The 21,316-nt window shown below is 32.8% G+C and overlaps 2 protein-coding genes across 2 annotated transcripts; both read left to right on the top strand.

Annotated features, from left to right (window-relative positions):
* The first annotated feature begins 4,914 nt into the window (after window positions 1–4,914).
* LOC111710729 (proteasome subunit beta type-4) lies at window positions 4,915–12,272 on the top strand. Its single transcript, XM_023484848.1, has 10 exons — window positions 4,915–5,024; window positions 5,510–5,605; window positions 7,054–7,129; window positions 7,991–8,102; window positions 9,555–9,623; window positions 9,997–10,037; window positions 10,559–10,642; window positions 11,627–11,718; window positions 11,937–12,017; window positions 12,181–12,272. The coding sequence occupies exons 1-10, from the start codon at window positions 4,947–4,949 to the stop codon at window positions 12,244–12,246; spliced, it is 795 nt and encodes a 264-aa protein (XP_023340616.1). The 5' UTR covers window positions 4,915–4,946; the 3' UTR covers window positions 12,247–12,272.
* LOC111710728 (proteasome subunit alpha type-4-like) lies at window positions 12,244–19,165 on the top strand. The gene is given in 10 exon segments (XM_023484847.1): window positions 12,244–12,539; window positions 12,722–12,785; window positions 13,257–13,342; window positions 13,736–13,797; window positions 15,098–15,207; window positions 15,347–15,435; window positions 15,771–15,875; window positions 16,654–16,721; window positions 16,967–17,009; window positions 18,631–19,165. Coding segments are annotated over 10 exon segments (780 nt in total). The 5' UTR covers window positions 12,244–12,479; the 3' UTR covers window positions 18,724–19,165.
* Window positions 19,166–21,316: the final 2,151 nt, after the last annotated feature.

Here is a 21,316-nt window from a genome sequence, read left to right as displayed (position 1 = left end):
TCTAACACAGCAAACAGAACTTAAATTTTGACTAATAGAACTTATTGGTTAACTTAAGCCTCGCTGGATAAAAATATTGTCAACTATAATATTAGGAACTTGGGTTACTAAAAGTTACTCCTGCCGCGTTTGAACGATTTAAAGCGAAACTACATTTTCTTTCTCTATTAATGTCGACCCACTCGGCACTCAACTTAGAATCTTAAAACCAAGCTTAGAACATTCCCGTGGACCTCCAGACTTCCCGATTCCAAATTTGAGCCAAATCGGTCCAAGGGTTACTAAGTTATGATCGTCGACAAACAAACAGACAAACAGAGATTAAAAAATTGATATATTGAATTTCTCTATCATATTCTTTCATATTCACAAAGAAGGGGAGTTTACACACTAGTACATAGTCATTATTGTATATATCAATATAATGAAGACGACTTTCGATATTAATTTTGATTTTTACGGTGTCATATCATTTGGACTAAAGATTGATTGGACTAACTTTAGTTTATACTAATGTTCAGTTGAAATATTGTTAGTTTATACTAATGTTCAGTTGAAGGTTAGTTTATACTAACGTTCAGTTGAACTAAGGTTAGTTTATACTAATGTTCAGTTGAACTAACATTAGTTTATACTAATGTTCAGTTGAACTAACATTAGTTTATATTAATGTTCAGTTGAACTAACATTAGTTTATATTAATGTTCAGTTGAACTATTATATTGTTAGTTTATATTAATGTTCAGTTGAACTAACGTTAGTTTATACTAATGTTCAGTTAAACTAACGTTAGTTTATACTAATGTTCAGTTGAACTAACATTAGTTTATACTAATGTTCAGTTTAACTAACGTTAGTTTATACTAATGTTCAGTTGAACTAACGTCCTTATGAACAAATTTTTCAATTTTTTAAAAATTACCTCCTTTCAAGTTTTAAGTATCTTAACACAAAAAATTGTTTTAGGTATTTTTACACCAAAAATTATATGATGTAAATTTATTATTTGAGGGTTAGGGTTGGTTACGACAATTTCTGGGCAGAGCACTGCGACTAGGTTGTGCTAGGGGGCTGAACGCTGCGGCTCGGTTGTGTTAGGGGGCTGAACGCTGCAGCTAGGTTGTGCTAGGGGGCTGAACTGCTGCGGCTAGGTTGTGCTAGGGCCAGGGGGCTGAACGCTGCAGCTAGGTTGTGCTAGGGGGCTGAACGCTGCGGCTAGGACAGGGCCGGCTCTGCAACCACAAACTTATATTCTACTGTAGACAATTTAAAGAAGCATTACAGATCATCTGATTTGTGCAGGCCTTTAATGTTACAAGTATTAAATCATTAATCACAAAATAACTCTTGCCCTGTCATTTCCAAAATGTGGTCCGCCCCCTTAGTGGGAGGGGTGGAGGTTAATGAATAGATTTAGACCCCCCAGACACTTGAGGGTTAATATCTACATAATAAAACAAGACATTCGTATTTTATATGTTGCCTATAGCTGGCCAAACTGCAGGACCGATTGGGCTGAATTTTTTGTGGAAACTCATGAGTGGCCGAGGGGTGTTATATGCGAAATTTTTTTTTTAAATATTTAAAAAAATAATTCCACTGGCAACGCCGGGCTTTTCAGCTAGTTTACTATAAATTATTAATGAGCAAGATTCCTTGACTATTAAAAGGTAATTCTCTTTACTTTGACTAAACTAGGTATTATTAGAATTATCATTTATAATCAGATATCCGTCATTATTATGGTTACAGGGTGTCCCTAGCTCTCACCGTGAACATTAAAAGAGTTCGTATAAGATAAAAATAAATGTAGTTCATATTCATATAAATAAAAAAATACTATTTAGAAGTTAAAGGACTCTGAAAGTGATATTGTTTGCATAAAACGTGCTGGGTCCACTTTATACTGCAGATAGTCCAGACAAGACGGTACAACTGAATGTACAAACAGTACATGATGTACATGTTGTACTCACTTAATTCATGCAACTTTTAAAGTTAGATCCTACTCTTAAGAAAAAGAGGCATGAACTATTAACATAAGTATCCTTTGCAAGTTTAAACCTTTTATTTTATCAAAAATGAAGAATGATTTAGCATTTTTCTAGCTTTATAGTGTTTTATTTTGACAATTTCTTTTTATAAATTAGCAAAAATAATTTTATGGAGAAAACATCAGTTGTAAAAAAACATAGATAAATCTCATTCATTCTTGATCACATGCAAAGCTTTTATATCATGGTTACCATCCCACTCTCTTTACATGGGGCCTAGAAACGTTGGGATATATTCTATATAACGTGAACGTTTTACATTAATGTATAGAAACTTTTATACCTAACGTTAACGTTAAACATTAATGTTAAACATTAATGTTAAAGGAACATACCCCCAATGGTAGCGTTTTTTGGTAACTTAACATTATTTTTCTAATATCTACAACTTGTTTGACCATAACGTGATGAAACGTATTGTTTCCATGGGGAGCTTGAAAGTCTAACGTATAAAAAATTAATTGTGATTTTATTGCATATCGTAGCGAAAGGATTTCTATTTTAAAGTTCAACTTATAAAAAGTGTAAACTTGTATAACCGAAAAATGCATTTTGTTTATGAAAACGTTTTGAAGTTTTCCCTAATAGTATATAGAAAAGTTTAACGTTGCAGAAATTGGTTATCAATTTGATAATCAGGAAACGATAATTTTCAATAATGTAACATATAATATTTTTAAAAATGTAATTTTATAGACCAAAAAGTTTCATAACTTTTCTCTGAATACTAAATTGAATAGTCTAACGTTAGATATATGTCTGATGAAAATATTGTTCATAAAACGTAAGGTTGTATGAGGGCTGAGTTTTAATTTTAAAAGTGTAACAATAGTTCTGCCAATCAAAACTTTTAAAACAATGTAAGAGATAACTGATGAATATGACAGCAAAGACTGATGGAATTTTCTTTCAAGTTTAAAGGAAATGAGCTTACAAACAATAATTTTAATTCACTATATCTTCGCAACCCGATGTCGTAGACCATTAATATTGAAATATCAAAGGTCAAAACCATTAAGGACATTGTTTGATGAAACAACTAAGACTCTAGAAACGGAAGACGACATTTAATAAATTTTTAATATGCATTTTCTGTTATAAAGCAAATAATTTACTAATAGCAAAAAATAAACTTATTAAGTGGAACGGGTCTGTGTACTCGTACACAACACAATTGCTCTGTTTCATGTTTATTTGACTATTTGAAATCATAACTTCAGTTGGCAAGGTTCATGTTTCAGGTTGAAAATTTTAGAAATGTAGAATGTAGAATACTTACTAAAATGCAAAAAATATTTTATCAATTGGAAAATGCGTGTTATGTTTTGTTCATCAATAGATTTTTATGAAACTTTAAGAAAACTGATTTTTTAATCGATTTGTTAAAAAAAAATTACATTTGTCTTACTTTATTTTACTATTAACCCTTTACTATGAACTCTGAAAACATTTTCAATGTGGTTTGTAAACTAAAGGTAATGCTGCTTTTTACTCACTTTGTAAGTAATAAAAAAACACAAAAAGAACTTAACATTCGCCACAAATTATTATTTTCTAATCTCTATTTTGCAAGCTGGTGTTGTAGACTTTTGATTTCTCAAACTATGACTTCTGTTAGATCCGAAAGTCTAAAGGAATTGAGCTTCACAAAAAAATAAACATTGTTCGGTCCAGAAATTATCTAAGCCTTTTAACCTTTATCTTAAAACATTATAGTTTCAAGTATATTTTCGGTCGTGAGAAACTTTTTATTATAAAATCGTCATTTATTACTCTTTTAACGTCCTCTTCTACAAAACTTTTGTCTTGGACACCTCTAAATTAACCCCCCTCCCTCCCCCCTTTTCTATCTTCTATTAGGGGGATGGAACTGTTCTTGACTAAGAACGGAACAGGGGGATGGAACTGTTATTGACTAAGAACGGAACAGGGGGATGGAACTGTTATTGACTAAGAACGGAACCAGGGGGATGGAACTGTTATTGACTAAGAACGGAACAGGGGATGGAACTGTTCTTTGACTGAGAACACCAAGAACGGAGTGGAACGGGATAATTATTCTTAGACTAAGGACGGAACGGAACGGAATGGGACAGAACGGAACGAGACGGAATGGAGCGAAAAAATGGTCCCAAAAATTAATCCTAGAACTGTTATGTTAAGACTTGAAAAATTCAAATAATTGGCTTACATTTTTGTTTATCTCATTCAATTTTTGATGAATTTCTATGAAATTTTTATTTAAATTTTATTTTATTTGCTAGCATTTGTTTAGGGACTCTGGGGACACATTTAAAAAAGTTAAATTACACTAATTTTTAACATTTTTAAAGACACAATTTTTTTGAACAAGAATATTATCTTGTCGCTCGAAAAAAATTCAATCAAAAGATGCTCAAATGTGTTTCTAACAATTTTTTCAATTTGTCAGGTGAACTTTAAAAAATACCATAAACATAATTTGTTTCCAACTAAATGTTGGTTTCTATAATTATAGGTCAGAACCTTTCCAAAATGATCGGAAAACATTGTGAGATAAAGTTTTTTTTTAAACACGATAGTTGATTAATTACTACTTACGACATAGTTCAGATGAACTGTAGTTCCGATGATAAGACTTTTTACTAAATACAAAGACGACGGCGCTCTGCCGGAGAGAATGCCGCAACTATTTCCACCGGTTCAGTGAGTTGACAAAATATTTTCAGAAAAATTGTAAATCACTCAGAGATTTTATGCTTAAACGAATTAAATTCTGTATCTGCGTATTTTAAAATGAAAATGTGATTATTAAAATTTTTTTAGATACATGTCCGTTCACCTGATATTATCTAAAATGGCTGAAACTTTCTTAAAGTTATGTTTTTTATATTTCAATTAATTACAGAAAAAATGGAGGCAATGTTTGGAGGATCAACTGGGTTTGGACCAACCTGTCCTCCTCTCTGGAGGAACGGGCCAGATTATCAGGTTTTATAACTGCTTTGGTTGGTTCCCAGCTATGATGGCCGATATTTCGGGTCCGTCCTAGAGAACGATTTTTGTAGTTGCAGCTTTTATCAAATTTAATTCTGATTTTTGTTGTGTGACCGGCACGGGGGTTGGGATTCTGGGCTGATTTTTAAAAAATAACTGATGCATACATAATTTATATTGCTTAGTTTGGGGAAAGAAACCGATTTCAGGCGAATAATTAATCTGACGTAAACAACGGTTAAAAGAAGGAAACCAAATTGCAATTTCATATCAATTTTGTGCATGCATCCTTTTATATCTTTTTATGCAACTGTTTTTTTTATTATGCGGGACAATATGTTTTTTGGTCGGGATTTTTACTCTTTTTGTTTGTTTATATATATATTTAGTATATAGTTAAGATTTAGATAAATGTAAGTTCTAGTTTCACACAATGGGAATTTTCATCAATATATTTGTTATCAATTGTTGTATTTTAGACTCATCATCAGTTTCCTAACCGACCCCTCAGCATGAACCCTAGAACTGTTACTCAGTCTCCTGTCACTACTGGAGCATCAGTCTTTGCTATGAAGGAATTCAATTCATTAGTTTATTATTCAAACTTTAGACCGACATTAACGATCCATGATTCTCCCCACAATTGGATATTGCTTAACCTAAACTGGAACAATAAAGTAAATAACCTCCCGCTCCGCAATGTTTTTGTGGGCAATATTTATTTAACCATGGATACACAAACAGACAAACAGATATTACTACTTTATATGGGTAGAAGAAGTACTAATTAGGGTTTCCAGGGAAAAGGAAAAATTGTTTTGCGAAAAAAACTTGTGTGAAAAGAAGAGAAATTATTAATTATGATATATTAAAACTTCTAATGCCGAGATCTCTTAGCAGAGAATTCCTCAAGTTTTTTTGCTCAATTAATTTATGCAGCTACACAACTTACGATTTTTGCAACAAAAGTTTCGCGAAAATTGTTTTCGCGAAATTTCGCATAGTTATAGCATTTTTTCGCTTAATTCATTTTCGCATTTTTTCGCACAGTTTTTGTTCGCTGGAAACCCTAGTAGTTCTAACCCTAGTGGTTCTAATTGCAGTGTCTGCATGTCAATTTTTAATTCTTGAACCACTCAACCGATTTGCCTCATTTTTTATTGAATCACAAGAATTTTCTTAGCTTGGATTAGCATTTACAAGTTCAGTAGGTTGACATTTGTATGGAAATATTAGTTTTCAGTCAGGTTTCCCAAGCTAGTAAGCTAAAATGTAAACTAAATTAATAAACTTAATTTGATTATTTCAATGGCAAACGTATTTAGTGTGATCATTGCAACCTTTTCATTTTCCGAAATTCGTAGTTCATAAACTAGAGATTTAACTTATTTTGTTGTCGAGAAGAAGTCAAAATTCCGTTATTGAATTCTAGATAAAAAGAAATTGTACTTGCAACTATCTAATCTAACACATCTAATCAATACTAGTGACAAGGTTTGAAGCTTTATGAACTCGTTAAATATGACGGACTAAAGGTTATTTTTCATTCTGTCCTGAAATAGCCTTTTAAGGGGTTCTTTCTTCAGTTATTAATGAATTATCCAGTGCTTAGGATCCGGAACAGTTTGGCTTCCTGGATCCGGATCCAAGGGAAAAAATATCAACCAAAAACTGGTTGAACTAAATTATTTTGCTCTTCAAGCATAAATCTGAACCGTAAAAATAATTATCAAAAAATTCCTCATTTCTGAATAATAATAAAAATAGATTATGCCTTCTTTTTCAGTTAAAATAATGAAAAAATAAATGAATTAGTTAAACCCACAAAAGATGAGCATTTAATGGCAACCTGAAACTCTTAGATACGACGGGCTAAAGATTATTTCGCCTTCTGTCCTAAATATACGAGCTATACGAGAAAAAATTTGAAAATAACCTCTATTTTGAGAGATCCAACCCGCCTACGGAATATACGTAAGGGCCTACTAATACGTTCATCACAATTATGAAATGAATAAATTAGTTTGATGGTGGTGTTATTATTGCCGCAGATACGCTAGGATCCTACGGTNACTTCCAGAAACTCTTCAGAAGTTTTTAAATCACCATACCTGAAAACTTTAGAATTGGATACCCTTAATCCCAATCGCTTAATCTGAGTATCCACTTTGGAAAATTATGATTTTCTTAATCCTCTCTTTTTCTACACTCTGAGCTGGGAACTTTAGAATGGGATATCCTTAATCCCGATCGGATAATTAATCTGGAGATTAATAACAAGAGGAGAACAAGCATTATTTAATCTAGAGATTAAGGAAAAGAGGAGATCAAGCATTAATCTGGATATCCACCATTCAAAAGTTCCCAGCTCTGATTTGTCAATTTCTAACACTTTAGTGGATTAATATTAATCCGAAGAATTTTTTTTATTTGATGTCACTTATGAAAATGAGTGTTAATATTTGGTGATTAATTTCTTGAATAAAGGGAGCAACTCACATTTGAAGGATTGCTTGATCATTTTTTTCTCCGTAAACCAGGGTTTATATTTTCTTGAAGAAACATAACCCCCCCCCTTTTTTTAAAATATTTATTCCCAAAATAGTAACATGGTGTTTTTTTAAGTTGTTTTTGTTGAATTGGGGAAAGTAAATGATTTTTAGGGGCAAATAAATGAATTTTTGGGTTAACAGTTAAAAAAATTTATGAACTTTTGGGTCAACAGTTTAAACATAAAATGAATAGTCTTGCTTTTATTATGTCCAATTTTTCCATTTTTCGTCTAGAGCATCAGAAATCATAATTGTTAAATATAAATACCTCTGTAGTAGACTCATGAAATGTTATTTGACAGGAACTCAGAAACATTCGAATATATTAAAAACGCTATTATTATTATTATAGATCCGGGGATGACCTTTTTTAAGAAACGGGGGGGGGATATCTGTGAAAATATAACCCCCTGTGTGTTAAGGTTAACGAGAATATCTGTATTGGAGCTGCTGGAGATATTGCAGATTTTCAGTTTCTGGAGGAAATCATGAAACAGAAACAGATTGAGGAGGAATGCAGGTTTAGTATCTGTTTTAAAATAAAGATTTTCAATTCCTGGAGGAAATCATGAAACAGAAACAGCTTGAGGAGGAATGCAGGTTTAGTATCTGTTTTAAGATTAAGATTTCCAATTCCAAGAGGAAATCATGAAACAGAAACAGATTGAGGAGGAATGCAGGTTTAGTATCTGTTTTAAGATTAATATTTCCAATTCCTGGAGGAAATCATGAAACAGAAACAGATTGAGGAGGAATGCAGGTTTAGTATCTGTTTTGAAATAAAGATTTCCAATTCCTGGAGGAAATCACGAAACAGAAACAGATTGAGGAGGAATGCATGTTTAGTATCAGTTTTAAGATTAATATTTCCAATTCCTGGAGGAAATCATGAAACAGAAACAGATTGAGGAGGAATGCAGGTTTAGTATCTGTTTTGAAATAAAGATTTCCAATTCCTGGAGGAAATCACGAAACAGAAACAGATTGAGGAGGAATGCATGTTTAGTATCAGTTTTAAGATTAATATTTCCAATTCCTGGAGGAAATCATGAAACAGAAACAGATTGAGGAGGAATGCAGGTTTAGTATCTGTTTTAAAATAAAGATTTCCAATTCCTGGAGGAAATCACGAAACAGAAACAGATTGAGGAGGAATGCAGGTTTAGTATCTGTTTTAAGATTAATATTTCCAATTCCTGGAGGAAATCATGAAACAGAAACAGATTGAGGAGGAATGCAGGTTTAGTATCTGTTTTGAAATAAAGATTTCCAATTCCTGGAGGAAATCACGAAACAGAAACAGATTGAGGAGGAATGCATGTTTAGTATCAGTTTTAAGATTAATATTTCCAATTCCTGGAGGAAATCATGAAACAGAAACAGATTGAGGAGGAATGCAGGTTTAGTATCTGTTTTGAAATAAAGATTTCCAATTCCTGGAGGAAATCACGAAACAGAAACAGATTGAGGAGGAATGCATGTTTAGTATCAGTTTTAAGATTAATATTTCCAATTCCTGGAGGAAATCATGAAACAGAAACAGATTGAGGAGGAATGCAGGTTTAGTATCTGTTTTAAAATAAAGATTTCCAATTCCTGGAGGAAATCACGAAACAGAAACAGATTGAGGAGGAATGCAGGTTTAGTATCTGTTTTAAGATTAAGATTTCGAATTTCTGGAGGAAATCATGAAACAGAAACAGATTGAAGAAAAATGCAGTAGTAGTATCTGTTTTTTAAAACAGATTTCCAGTTCTTAGAGGAAACGAAAATCATTAAGAACAAATTAGATTTAGTATCTGTCATAAGATAAAGATTTCCGTTCCTTAATTGAATGACTCAAAATACAAAATCAGTTGAAAAAAGAAATTTTAGTCTCTCTTAAAGTTTTCCCGTCCTTTGAGGAAAAAATGACAAAAAAATTGGGTCGTCGTAAAAATGAAGAAAACTATGACAAATCGTTAAAATTCAGGGATGATGGATTCTCCTTGAAGCCGAAGGCGCTGTTCAGCTGGTTGACCAGGGTTCTCTACAACAGAAGGTACAGGGTATACTACATGGATTGACAGGGGTTAATATTATCTTGAAAAAGCTTTATTCCCCACCCGCGCAGTACAGAAAAATTGTCTTAATAGCTTCCTTTGATCGTTTTTTCTTATCTGGCCCAAATTTTTTGTGGGACCCCTAGCGACCCCAAGGAAGGTTTATTTTTGAAAATTTTGAAAATCGACGAAATTTTTGTTTGTTTTTGTTTTACAATGTATACAAAGAGAACATGTTCGCAATAAAAATAGAAGATGGGCGCGAAGCGTCTTAAATGCCTAAATGAAAGTTGGAGATTTTTTTTCATTGAGCTACTTATTCTTTACTTTGGGTGGTCTTGAATGTTCACAAGTTGAATAATTTTCTTTTAGGTCAAAGTTTGATCCACTCTGGAACACATTCGTTGTCGGAGGCACAGTTTAACAATAACATCATAAATTTGAAATAATGTCTTCAGTTTTGCCATCTCTTCAATCAATTGATTTTCATGAAGTATCCCTACCCCCTTAATGGAAAATGAAGTGTTAAATTAATGTTTTTGTGGTTGCAGTGTTTTGTGGGGTAAATAACTTGACTTTTTGGGGGAAAAGAGGTAATTATGCAAAGTCTTCCAACTTAATTTGAGTTGGTTGAGCACTCTGGTCCTTATTTCATTACCCAATCATCAGGGTTTGATGTAGCAGTGGTTAGCGTGTTTGATTCGGAATCCAAGGATTCACGGTTTAAGCCCCGCCAACTGTTAAATCAAAAACTGATGAATTGAGCCACAAAATTATGAATTGAGCCATACTGATCGAGTCCTGATACTATAGGAGTAGGACGAATAAATGTGTTTATGAAAATGAGAGGTATGAAAAGTTTTCTGAATCACGGAAAAAAATGTTTGAAAATAACTTCTTATTGATTGCTGACTTGAACTGTGTGGTTGTGAAGGTATGCAGGACGGTGAACCCTTCATGGGCTTCGTTAACCTTCAAGGGACTGCATTCGAGGAATCAATGATTGCCACAGGGTTAGGTAATTATTCATTTATTCATTTATTCATGCATTTACTTGTTCACTTGTTCACTTGTTTCATTGTTTACTTGTTCCCTTGTTCACTTGTTCCCTTGTTCCCTTGTTCACTTGTTCACTTGTTCACTTGTTTTCTTGTTCACTTGTTCACTTGTTCACTTGTTCACTTGTTCACTTGTTCACTTGTTCACTTGTTCACTTGTTTCATTGTTTCCTTGTTTCCTTGTTTCCTTGTTTCCTTGTTCACTTGTTCACTTGTTCACTTGTTCACTTGTTCACTTATTTCATTGTTTCATTGTTTCCTTGTTCACTTGTTCACTTGTTTCATTGTTTCCTTGTTTCCTTGTTCCACTTGTTCACTTGTTCACTTGTTCACTTGTTCACTTGTTCACTTGTTCACTTGTTCACTTGTTCACTTGTGCTGAAAAGTGCTATCAATTTGTGCAGAATTAAGGGGCGGGGGATCTTCGACGAAAGATTTTTCTCTAAAATGCCTTTTTAACCTTAAAAGTGGACCTAATATTCGAAAATGTGCTCGGCCTCCTTTTCAAAGATTTAAAAAAAATATAATTTTTATTTAAATTGCACATTTTCAATAATAGAATTGAGGATTTTTAAAACTAAAAGACGAATAAAGATTTAAAATTTTGAAGGTTAATAAAAGGTAAAATATTTCAACGACGACCCCCCTATGTATGGACATTGTACCTACTGGTTTCACATTGTAGTAGAATAAAACAATGTTTTGTGGATGAAAACGCAATTAAAACCTTAGGAAATGGGACCGAGCACATTTTCGAATATTATGCCTAATTTTGAAGGTTAAAACGTCATTTTAGAGAAAAAATTTTCATACATTAGTGGGTAATGTACCTACTTGAAGAGAAGACATTTGAACGATGTTTAGAAGGCTAAAAAGCCTAAAAAACACTTTTTTCAGCGACACCCTGTATATATATATATATATATATATATCTATCTATCTAGGAACTGATCTTGCTCTGCCTGTAATGCGTAAGGCTGTAGAGGACAAGAAAGGACCTCTTACCGAGGCTGAAGCAACAGCTACCATCCAGCAGGTCAGAGCAACATTAAACTTTTCATCAAAATCATAAAATCCGATAAAAAAAGAAACAATGAAATTTTTTAAATTATACTTTCTACTTTGTCTTACCTATCCAATATCCTGCTCCCTCAATATCTGTCTTATCACCTATCTACCTACCTACCTGCCTACTTACCTAACCACCTACCTACCTACCTACCTACTTACCTAACCACCTACCTACCTACCTAGTGCGTGAGACTTTGCTACCTGCGTGACTGCAGAGCTTGGCCTAAATACCATATTGCGGTCATCTCAAAGGATGGAGCTAAGGTAGGGTTCAAGTTTTTTTTATGGGGTACCCTGTGCAACGCTGGGTTCCCAAGCATATAGTGTATAAAGGGGACAATCGCTGTTATCAGTTTTATTACATTTGTGGATGTTTATAAAAGGGAAATACTTTCAAATGATTGATTATAATATTAATTTGTTAAAGGTGACTGGTCCCGTGATGATTGACAGTGATTGGTCAGTAGCCAAGGACATTGTTGGATACTGTTAAACCTTTATCCACAGCTGATCCTTTAACAACAGCTGATTCTATATCAACAGCTGATTCTTTAACAACAGCTGATCCCATTACAACAACTGATCCATTACAGTTCCGCAACAGCTGTTTTTAGTGTATTTCTATGGATTTCCCCATTTTCCCAATATTTCTGCTTTATACCTCCCAACTCACGTCAATATGAATAATTTTACAAAATTAAAAGTTAAATTGTGATTTCAGACAAAATGGCGCGTCGTTATGATACCAAAACTACTATTTTCTCACCTGAAGGGCGTCTCTACCAGGTAACCATTCTGTCACTATTTAAAAGTTAAATAATTTTCTACCGTTTTGTTTTTTGTCCTTTAACTTTTATTAGCTTTAAGTTTTGTTATAAAAACAAATGACAATACATGGAAACCCAAAATGTTTTTTCAGTTTTCTTCAAATGTTTCAAATTTGAAATAATGTGTTTAAAATATTCCAGGTTGAGTATGCTATGGAGGCTATTGGTCACGCTGGAACCTGTCTTGGAATCCTTGCTAACGACGGTAAGATAACTGATTGGATAATTGACTGATTAATTGATATTGGATTTAAAGATTGATAGCTTAATTAATTAAAACATTGGATAATTGACTGATTAATTGATATTGGATTTATGGATTGATAGCTTAATTAATTAAAACATTGGATAGTTAACTGATTAATTGATATTGGATTTATGGATTGAAAGCTTAATTAATTAAAACATTGACTGATTGATTGAAAGATTGAGATGAGAGATTGATCTAAGATTGACGGATTGATTTGTAGATTGATTTAATGATGGAAGGTATGATCAATTGATAATTTGACTGGTTAATTTGATGATTGATTGATTGATTGAATGCCGTTTATGTGCACCGTGCAGGTTTAGTGTTAGCGGAATACGAACAATTGATCGATAGTTATTTCGATTGGTTGGTTGATTGATTGATTGATTGATTGATTGATTGATTGATGCGTGTGTTTATGTTTAGGTATAGTGCTGGCTGCCGAGAGACGAAACACGAACAAGCTGCTGGACGAAGTTTATCATTCAGAGAAGATTTATAAACTTAACGAGGTCAGGCTTAATAATTAATGGGAGTGTTTGCCATTTTCTACCGGGGGTATTAGACAGGGAAAAATTGTTGGATCATAATTTCAAGTGACTCTCGAGTCTCAAAATTACCAGAATGGGAAAATGGATGCTTTGTAAAGTATTGCAATTCTTCTTGACAAATTATTTGGAGGAAGTTGTCAGTAATATATAATTACTTTTCAAACAAGGTAAACGACGACATCTTCCACACTATTGATTAGATGAAGATTAAGTCAACAGTCCCTTTAAAAAGGGATTATTGTTCAATGAAAAACAATGAAATGAAAACGTTTTAGTGATATTTTTTATCAATGGATTGATATAACTCGATAAATAGTATGATGATGAATAGGGTGAAAACTATTGAATGTGTAGGATATGGCCTGTAGTGTTGCCGGATTAACCAGTGATGCTAATCTGCTCACGAACGAGCTCAGGTAAATACTAGATATTAGAGGGAAAAAAAAACTTTTATTTGATCCGAAAGTGGACAATTTATTAGATTAACCAATAGATTAAGTCAATTTTTTATTCCCGGGATTTTTATTTTGAGGAAAACTCCNCTTTATCATAAAAAGATAAATATATATCAGACTCATTTTGAGTTTTGACAAGAAGTATTTCAGCGGATCAGCTGGTTGATAATTCAATTCAATTAATTATTTAATAGTACAGGCTTTATCTCGTATTTTAGAGAATTTTAGTTTTGAATTAAGTGCATCACTTTTTAATTTCTTGATTGAATTTAATCCTTTCTCTGTACTACTTTTAACCCCGCTAAAAAACAGGCTGATGATGACTTATCTTTATTAATTAAGTTTTAATCTCTGTTTTTTTCTTTGTCCGATCATAACTCAGAAACCCCTGGACCGATTTACCTTAAATTTTGATTGGAGAACTTGGGAGACCCACGGGATGTTAGATTGGTTAAGAGATTATAAGTTGAGTTGGTCGACTTGTATAGGGAAAAGTTTCCCGGTAAAATCGTCTAAGTGCGGGTAAACGGCGGGAGTAACTATGAGTACCCTGTGCAACGCTGGGTTCCCAAGCATATAGTGTATAAAGGGGACAATCACTGTTATCAGTTTTATTACATTTGTGGATGTTTATAANGAGGTTAAAACCATTAAATTTTGATAATTTACATAATAGTTTCCTATGACCAGAATAGTTCATTGATTATTTATGTGAAAGATGGATCCCATGTCAGGCTTCGACATCCGTCTTGTGTTTACATTACCGCCCAGTGACAGTACACTGCAGTACAAAAGATGCGTACACCTCTGAAAATAACTTTCCTTGCATTAAATCCTTGATGTGGAGGTTCAAGTCTTCATATTTTAGCAACCTTAGTTTAAAGTTTGATTTGGGCATTATGCTCGATTCTTTTAGTAAAATAAAAGAGAGATTAAATTAGTTTTCATTCATTTTAAATAAATTTTGTTGCTTTTTTAGCAAAACGTCTGTTTTAAAGGCAAGCTAGATACTGTTACCAACATCAGTGCAAAGTTTTAGGTTTTTAGATTCTATTTGATGATATTTCTCTCTATTTTCCTGAAGTGTTGTTGAAACTTTTATAAATTAAAAAATGTATTTTTGTCGAAAAGTAAGTATTTTACATGGGATTCTATTTCTATTTTCTATACGGGGGCAAAAAATCCTGGCAAATATTGGATGAATGAATGTTTAAGTGTTTAAATAGGATGAATGGTCTGCAGAATGTTTGTTTATGTTTAGATTGATTGGTCAGAGGTATAAATATACCTACGGAGAATCTATTCCTTGTGAACAGTTGGTATCTTGGCTTTGTGATATCAAGCAGGTAATCCCCCCCTTCCTCTCTTACGGTTACCAGCTTTATCAGTCAGATCCTAGTGGAAACTATGGAGGCTGGAAGGTAAGTTTGGTGTCTATATCTTGTATATTGGTTAATACGGTTACCAGCTTTATCAGTTAGATCCTAGTGGAAACTATGGTGGCTGGAAGGTAAGTTTGGTGTCTCTATCCTGTATATTGGTTAATATGGTTACCAGCTTTATCAGTTAGATCCTAGTGGAAACTATGGTGGCTGGAAGGTAAGTTATTTAATATTGAGATTATGGATACCATTTTATCGTATCCTATCCGTTTCTATCTTTCTAGCTACTTGTATCGGGAATAANGCTTTATCAGTTAGATCCTAGTGGAAACTATGGTGGCTGGAAGGTAAGTTATTTAATATTGAGATTATGGATACCATTTTATCGTATCCTATCCGTTTCTATCTTTCTAGCTACTTGTATCGGGAATAACTGGAATGCTACTGTATCTATCTATCTATCTATTCATCTTATCTTATCTTATCCATCTATCTATTTATCTTATCTTATCTGTCTATCTACCTATCTATCTATATGTCCTATCTATTTAGGCCACTTGTATCGGGAATAACTGGAATGCTGCGGTATCTATGCTGAAGCAGGAATACAAGGAAGGAGAAACAAGTCTCAAGGAGGCTCTGGATCTATCCATCAAGGTATACATCTATCTTAATTCTTATCTTTCAAGGTATATATATACCGATCTATCAAGGTTTATATCTTATCTATCTATCTATCAAGGTATTCATCTATCTTAATTCTTATCTATCAAAGTAGATCTACCTATCTATCATGGTTTATATCTATTCTATCTATCCATCAAGGTATACATCTATCTTAATTCTTATCTATCAAGGTATATCTACCTATCTAATCTATCCATCAAATATATATCTGAATATCTATCAAAGTTAATATCTATCTATCGTCAAGGTATACATCTATTTTTCTATCAAGCTATCTCTATCAAGGTATATAGATGTTTCTATCAATCTATCTATTAAGGTCTTTATCTATCCTCATATCTATCCATCAAGATGTACAACTATCTCTATCTGTCTATCAATGTGTATTTACTATCGATCTATCTATCATGCTTTATATCTATCAATTTATCCATTAAGGTATCTAATACCTATCGATCTATTAAGCTCTATAACTGGCATAAACAATATTAACAAAACAAAATTTGTCACGGCCTTGGATTACATTCTGTACAATTGAACTTGGCCCTAAGTTGTTTTAAATAAATCTCCCTAGTTTCACTCTTATTAATTGTATTTTTGTAGGTTCTTAGCAAGACCTTGGATATGACCAAACTAAATCTCCCTAGTTCACTCTTATTAATTGTATTTTTGTAGGTTCTTAGCAAGACCTTGCATATGACCAAACTAAATCTCCCTAGTTTCACTCTTATTAATTGTATTTTTGTAGGTTCTTAGCAAGACCTTGGATATGACCAAACTAAGTGCGGAGAAGATCGAACTGTCAACCCTGACCAGGTAAATAGGAAAAATTATTTTTCTGGACTTGAAAATCAAATCCTTTAAACGCCATTGGCAATTTGACTAACTGTCTCAGTGTCCAAGGTTGGTAGACATATTTTTGTCGACACGTTTTCCTTTGAAATACTAACGTATTTTTATTGAATGATAAAATGATTAATTGAATGATTGATTGATTGATTGATTGATTGATTGATTGATTTATTGATTGATTGATTGATTTATTAATTACTTAATTTTAGGGAGAACGGTAAGACCATGATTCAGATTCTCCCAGCTGAACAGGTGATAAATTAAAACACTTCGCGCCCCTCTTTCTTTTGATAATTTTAGCTCGTGAATGTTCCTTGGGGAATATATTTTCCAAGAAATACACCATCCGAATATATATTCAACCTTTTAGATACTTTTCCAACCCTAGGATGATATTTTCCAAGAAATACCCCATCCGAACATATTCACCCTTATAGATACTTTTCAACCCTAGGATGATATTTTCCAAGAAATACACCATCCGAACATATTCACCCTTTTAGATACTTCTCAACTCTAGGATGATATTTTCCAAGAAATACTCCATCCGAACATATTCACCCTTTTAGATACTTTTCAACCCTAGGATGATATTTTCCAAGAAATACACCATCCAAACATATTCACCCTTTTAGATACTTTTCAACCTTAGGATGATATTTTCCAAGAAATACACCATCCGAACATATTCGCCCTTTTAGATACTTTTCAACCCTAGGATGATATTTTCCAAGAAATACACCATCCGAACATATTCACCCTTTTTTCTAGCCTGGTTCATTGTATCCATAATTTTCCAGAGCTGAAAACTTTAGAATGGTGGATATTGAGATTAATGCTTGATCCTCTCTTTTTCTTAATATCGAGTCGAGACTAACCTTATCTTGTACTTGTAACCTAAAAAGTTTATGAAATTCAACCAATCAGAGTCGCGTATATGAAGCCGATAAATTTGAAATTTTACGCGCCATTTAAGATTATATACAGAAATGGGAGGGACTCTCTAATTTTAAAAAACCGGTTTTTGATTTTTCTCTACTATATCCAAGAAAGAACGGTTTAAGTAGAAAATCAAGTGTGTCCATTGGATAATTAGATTATATAATTTAATTGGGATTAAGGATATCTCATTCTAAAGTTTTCGGCTCAGATTATTAATTCAAAATGGAACTGGGATGTATATGTATGTATAGCAGTAACCCGTCCACAGGCTGACAATGAAGAAATATTCATATGGCCAACTACGAAAGTAGTTAATTAAAATCGATTTTTCTATATTATAAAAAAGTACGTTTGTATTGCAACTTTTTACTTCCCAAAAAAATGTCTGTTTGGCGTTATTCAGCCTTATTTTTGCCTGTTTTGTGTATACAATAACCTATTCTGAATTCATTTACGCAGTATTTATTCCTTCTCCATTATATTCCATACTCCTTAGATTTTTGCACTTAAATTAAATCCCCTTCATTTGTAGAGTGGCAAGTCTGATTCACAACGGCTCCTTTAAAAATTTAGCTGACTGAAGGATGATTTATATATCCTTATTTTTCTAGTTGAAAATTAAGTGCTAACGTATTTTAATTGTAAGTGATGATAGGATAGACATAATGCAAGAAATATTCCTTTTTTGTTGGAGACTGGTAAAAGTGTCTGCAAAACAAAGAATTTTCAGTTTATTACTTCCACACAACTTAAAGAAATTTTTTTTTTGTATATATCAGAAACTACCCCAGGCACTTAATTATCAGTTAGGTAAATACGAATAACTCCATCGACGATGAGTCAAAAGTTTGATAGGGTACCATTGTGAATCATGCACGCACCTACTCGTTTCAAATATCCATTACAGTCGCTTTAAATCCTCGAATGTTAGGTGGAGGAGCTGATCAAGAAGTACGAGGCTGCCGAGGCCGAGGCTGAAGCCGCCAAGAAGGAAAAAGAAAAGCAGAAATCTTCATCCTCCTAAACCAACCTCATCCTCCTGACGAAATCTTTTCGTGTAAACTGAAATATTTAACCCCCCCTTTTCCCAATTATCCTACTTTCTATAAACAAGTGTTAAACGATGTGATTTTATCCATGCACTTTAAAAATAATAAAATCCGTGATTTTTCTAACTTGAAATTTGCTGGTTTGGCAACTTGAAATTTGTTTTTAAAAATTGTTGTAACTGGTTTCTAACGTGTTAATAACTGGGTTTAATAAAAATCGTTTTTAACTGGTTTCAAACTCGTTAACAACTAGTTTCAAAACTGGGTTAATATCTGGTTTCAAACTTGTTTCTAAATAGTTCTATAACTGGTTTCAAAACTTGGTTCTAATTGGTTTCAAACTTGTTCATAACTAGTTTCAAAACTGATTTCAAACTCGTTGAAACTAGAAATAAACTAGTGTCTTCTGGTTTCAGATTAAAGAATGTCTGATGCTGGTAACTGGTGTTTGATTGAATCTGATCCTGGAGTATTCACAGAACTTATCCAGAAGTTTGGTAATAATAATACAACATAAGAATAAGGGTGAAACTATGTGTTAAGGATTTGGATCCGCAAAATTGGCTTCCTGGATCCGAATCCGCAAAAATATGCAGATCCCAGGGGCAAAAAAATCAGCCAAAGACGTCTAACAAAAATAATTTTGCTCTCAACCCCCAAATCTGAATTGTTGAATTTAACAGAGATTATTAAAATGTTACTACCCTCGGAATATGCTTCAATAAGATTTAGCTTAAATAATAAAATGACGAAAAAAGAAGAAAAATGATCTGAAAATTTTTCCTTTGTTCAGAAAATCAGTAAATATTAAAGAAATGTTGAAGACCTGGATCCGCATCACATATCACAATTAAATGGATCCTAAGAAGAAATAAATGTCCCTTAATTTTTAATCTTGATTCACTGGATGTTCATAATTATTGAATATAATATACTCTGTATATTAATGTGATATATGCAACCTTATGAATATTTATGTTTATGTTAGGATTATTTTCAGGACTCCTGGCGGAGTATATAAGAAAATTTCCGATTGTTGTCATGATATTCATATGGTTGCATATATCACATTAGTATCTATCTATCTATTAGGACATCCCAATAACACAAGTGTTACCAGGAAACCACCCTTCCCGGCAACCCTCCGCCTCCATTAGGAGTACTTGGGTTACAGAGTTAGCATGACATGTGCAATGATACTGTTATGCCCGAGTGGAAGTAGCCGAAGCCGTGAAGCCCCAACTACAGAGGCTAGTATCTATAGCCTGAGTTATAAGAGAATGTTAGGTTTATCATTATTTCCTCCGCCTTTTGGCCGAATCATTCAATTAGATCTTTTATATTTCTATTCCATATTACGAATTATGTACCTAAGTGTATAGATTAACATTTTTCAATAAAGTATACAGAGTATATTATATTCAATAATTTCGAATATCCAGTGAATCAAGATTAAAAATAAGGGACATTTATTTTTTTCTTTTGGTATAGTTTTTATTTTTTCTCTTCCTTGACATTTTTCTTTTTTTTAAATTTTTTGACGGTTTTTTTAAATTTTTTCATAGATTATTTTTTTTTCTTATTTGGCCTTTCTGTTTTCTTTTGAAGTAATCTTTTTTCGGCTCCTTTTGTCCCAACAAAATAAACTAGATTAGAAATTTTTTACATATTCATCATATCTGGATTTAAAAGTATTTAACGTTGGTGCAGTTTTTATATCACAGGGTAAATCATTCAATATCATGACAACAATCGGAAATTTTCTTATATACTCCTCCAGGAGTCCTGAAAATAATCCTAACATAAACATAAACACAGGGTGAAAACTAAAACTATGGGGCACTTATTGATAAAAATGCGCAAATCCACTTTGCACCAGTTCTAAAGTTTTCTTTAATATATGTGAAAGAAAAGATAAAGGAGAAGTACAGTGAATCCCAGATATATGAATACATAGATAGACCGTCATAAGTTTTTGATAATTCTAAAGAAACTTCTTTTTATTTTTAATTCAAAATAAATTAATAGCCGGCCCGAAATATGCCATTGATATATTAATATTATACTTAATTTTTCCGCGGCATTTGATCTTAAAAATGTAATACGACATTATAAAAACTCTTGCTATTTATTCATAAATCTGGGATTCACTGTATCAAACTCATTCAGATCTTTGATTTTTTGTGTGATTCAAATTCCTAAATTTCGCCAAAATTGAAACTGAAATATTTGATTTTTAAATTTTTTTCTTTAATAAATTTGCTTTTTATTCTACTGTATAATTTGTATACTAGTCCAAAATTGATTCGATATTTTCAATGAAATAGTTGAATAAGAATTGATACAGTTAGCCCTAAAAAAATCTTGAAAAAGTTTTTGACTGAAGTAATAATCTTAAATAGCCGAATTGCACATGAAACACGGCATTTGTGCAGTGTACACAGACCCATTTACAAGAAGTTAATTTTTAAGCTGCTGGTCTTCAAACTTTTTTATTTTAAAAAGGTCACTTGCTGTAAGATTTCTTAAACGTTGTTTTCCTATTCCATTTCTTGGCTTCACCGGCAC

The sequence above is a fragment of the Eurytemora carolleeae genome, unplaced genomic scaffold (assembly GCF_000591075.1).
Source record: "Eurytemora carolleeae unplaced genomic scaffold, Eaff_2.0 scaffold843, whole genome shotgun sequence".
Taxonomy (NCBI): Eukaryota; Metazoa; Arthropoda; class Copepoda; order Calanoida; family Temoridae; genus Eurytemora; species Eurytemora carolleeae.
Note: the sequence above shows the minus strand (reverse complement) of the source record. Positions and strands in the feature narration are given on the sequence as shown.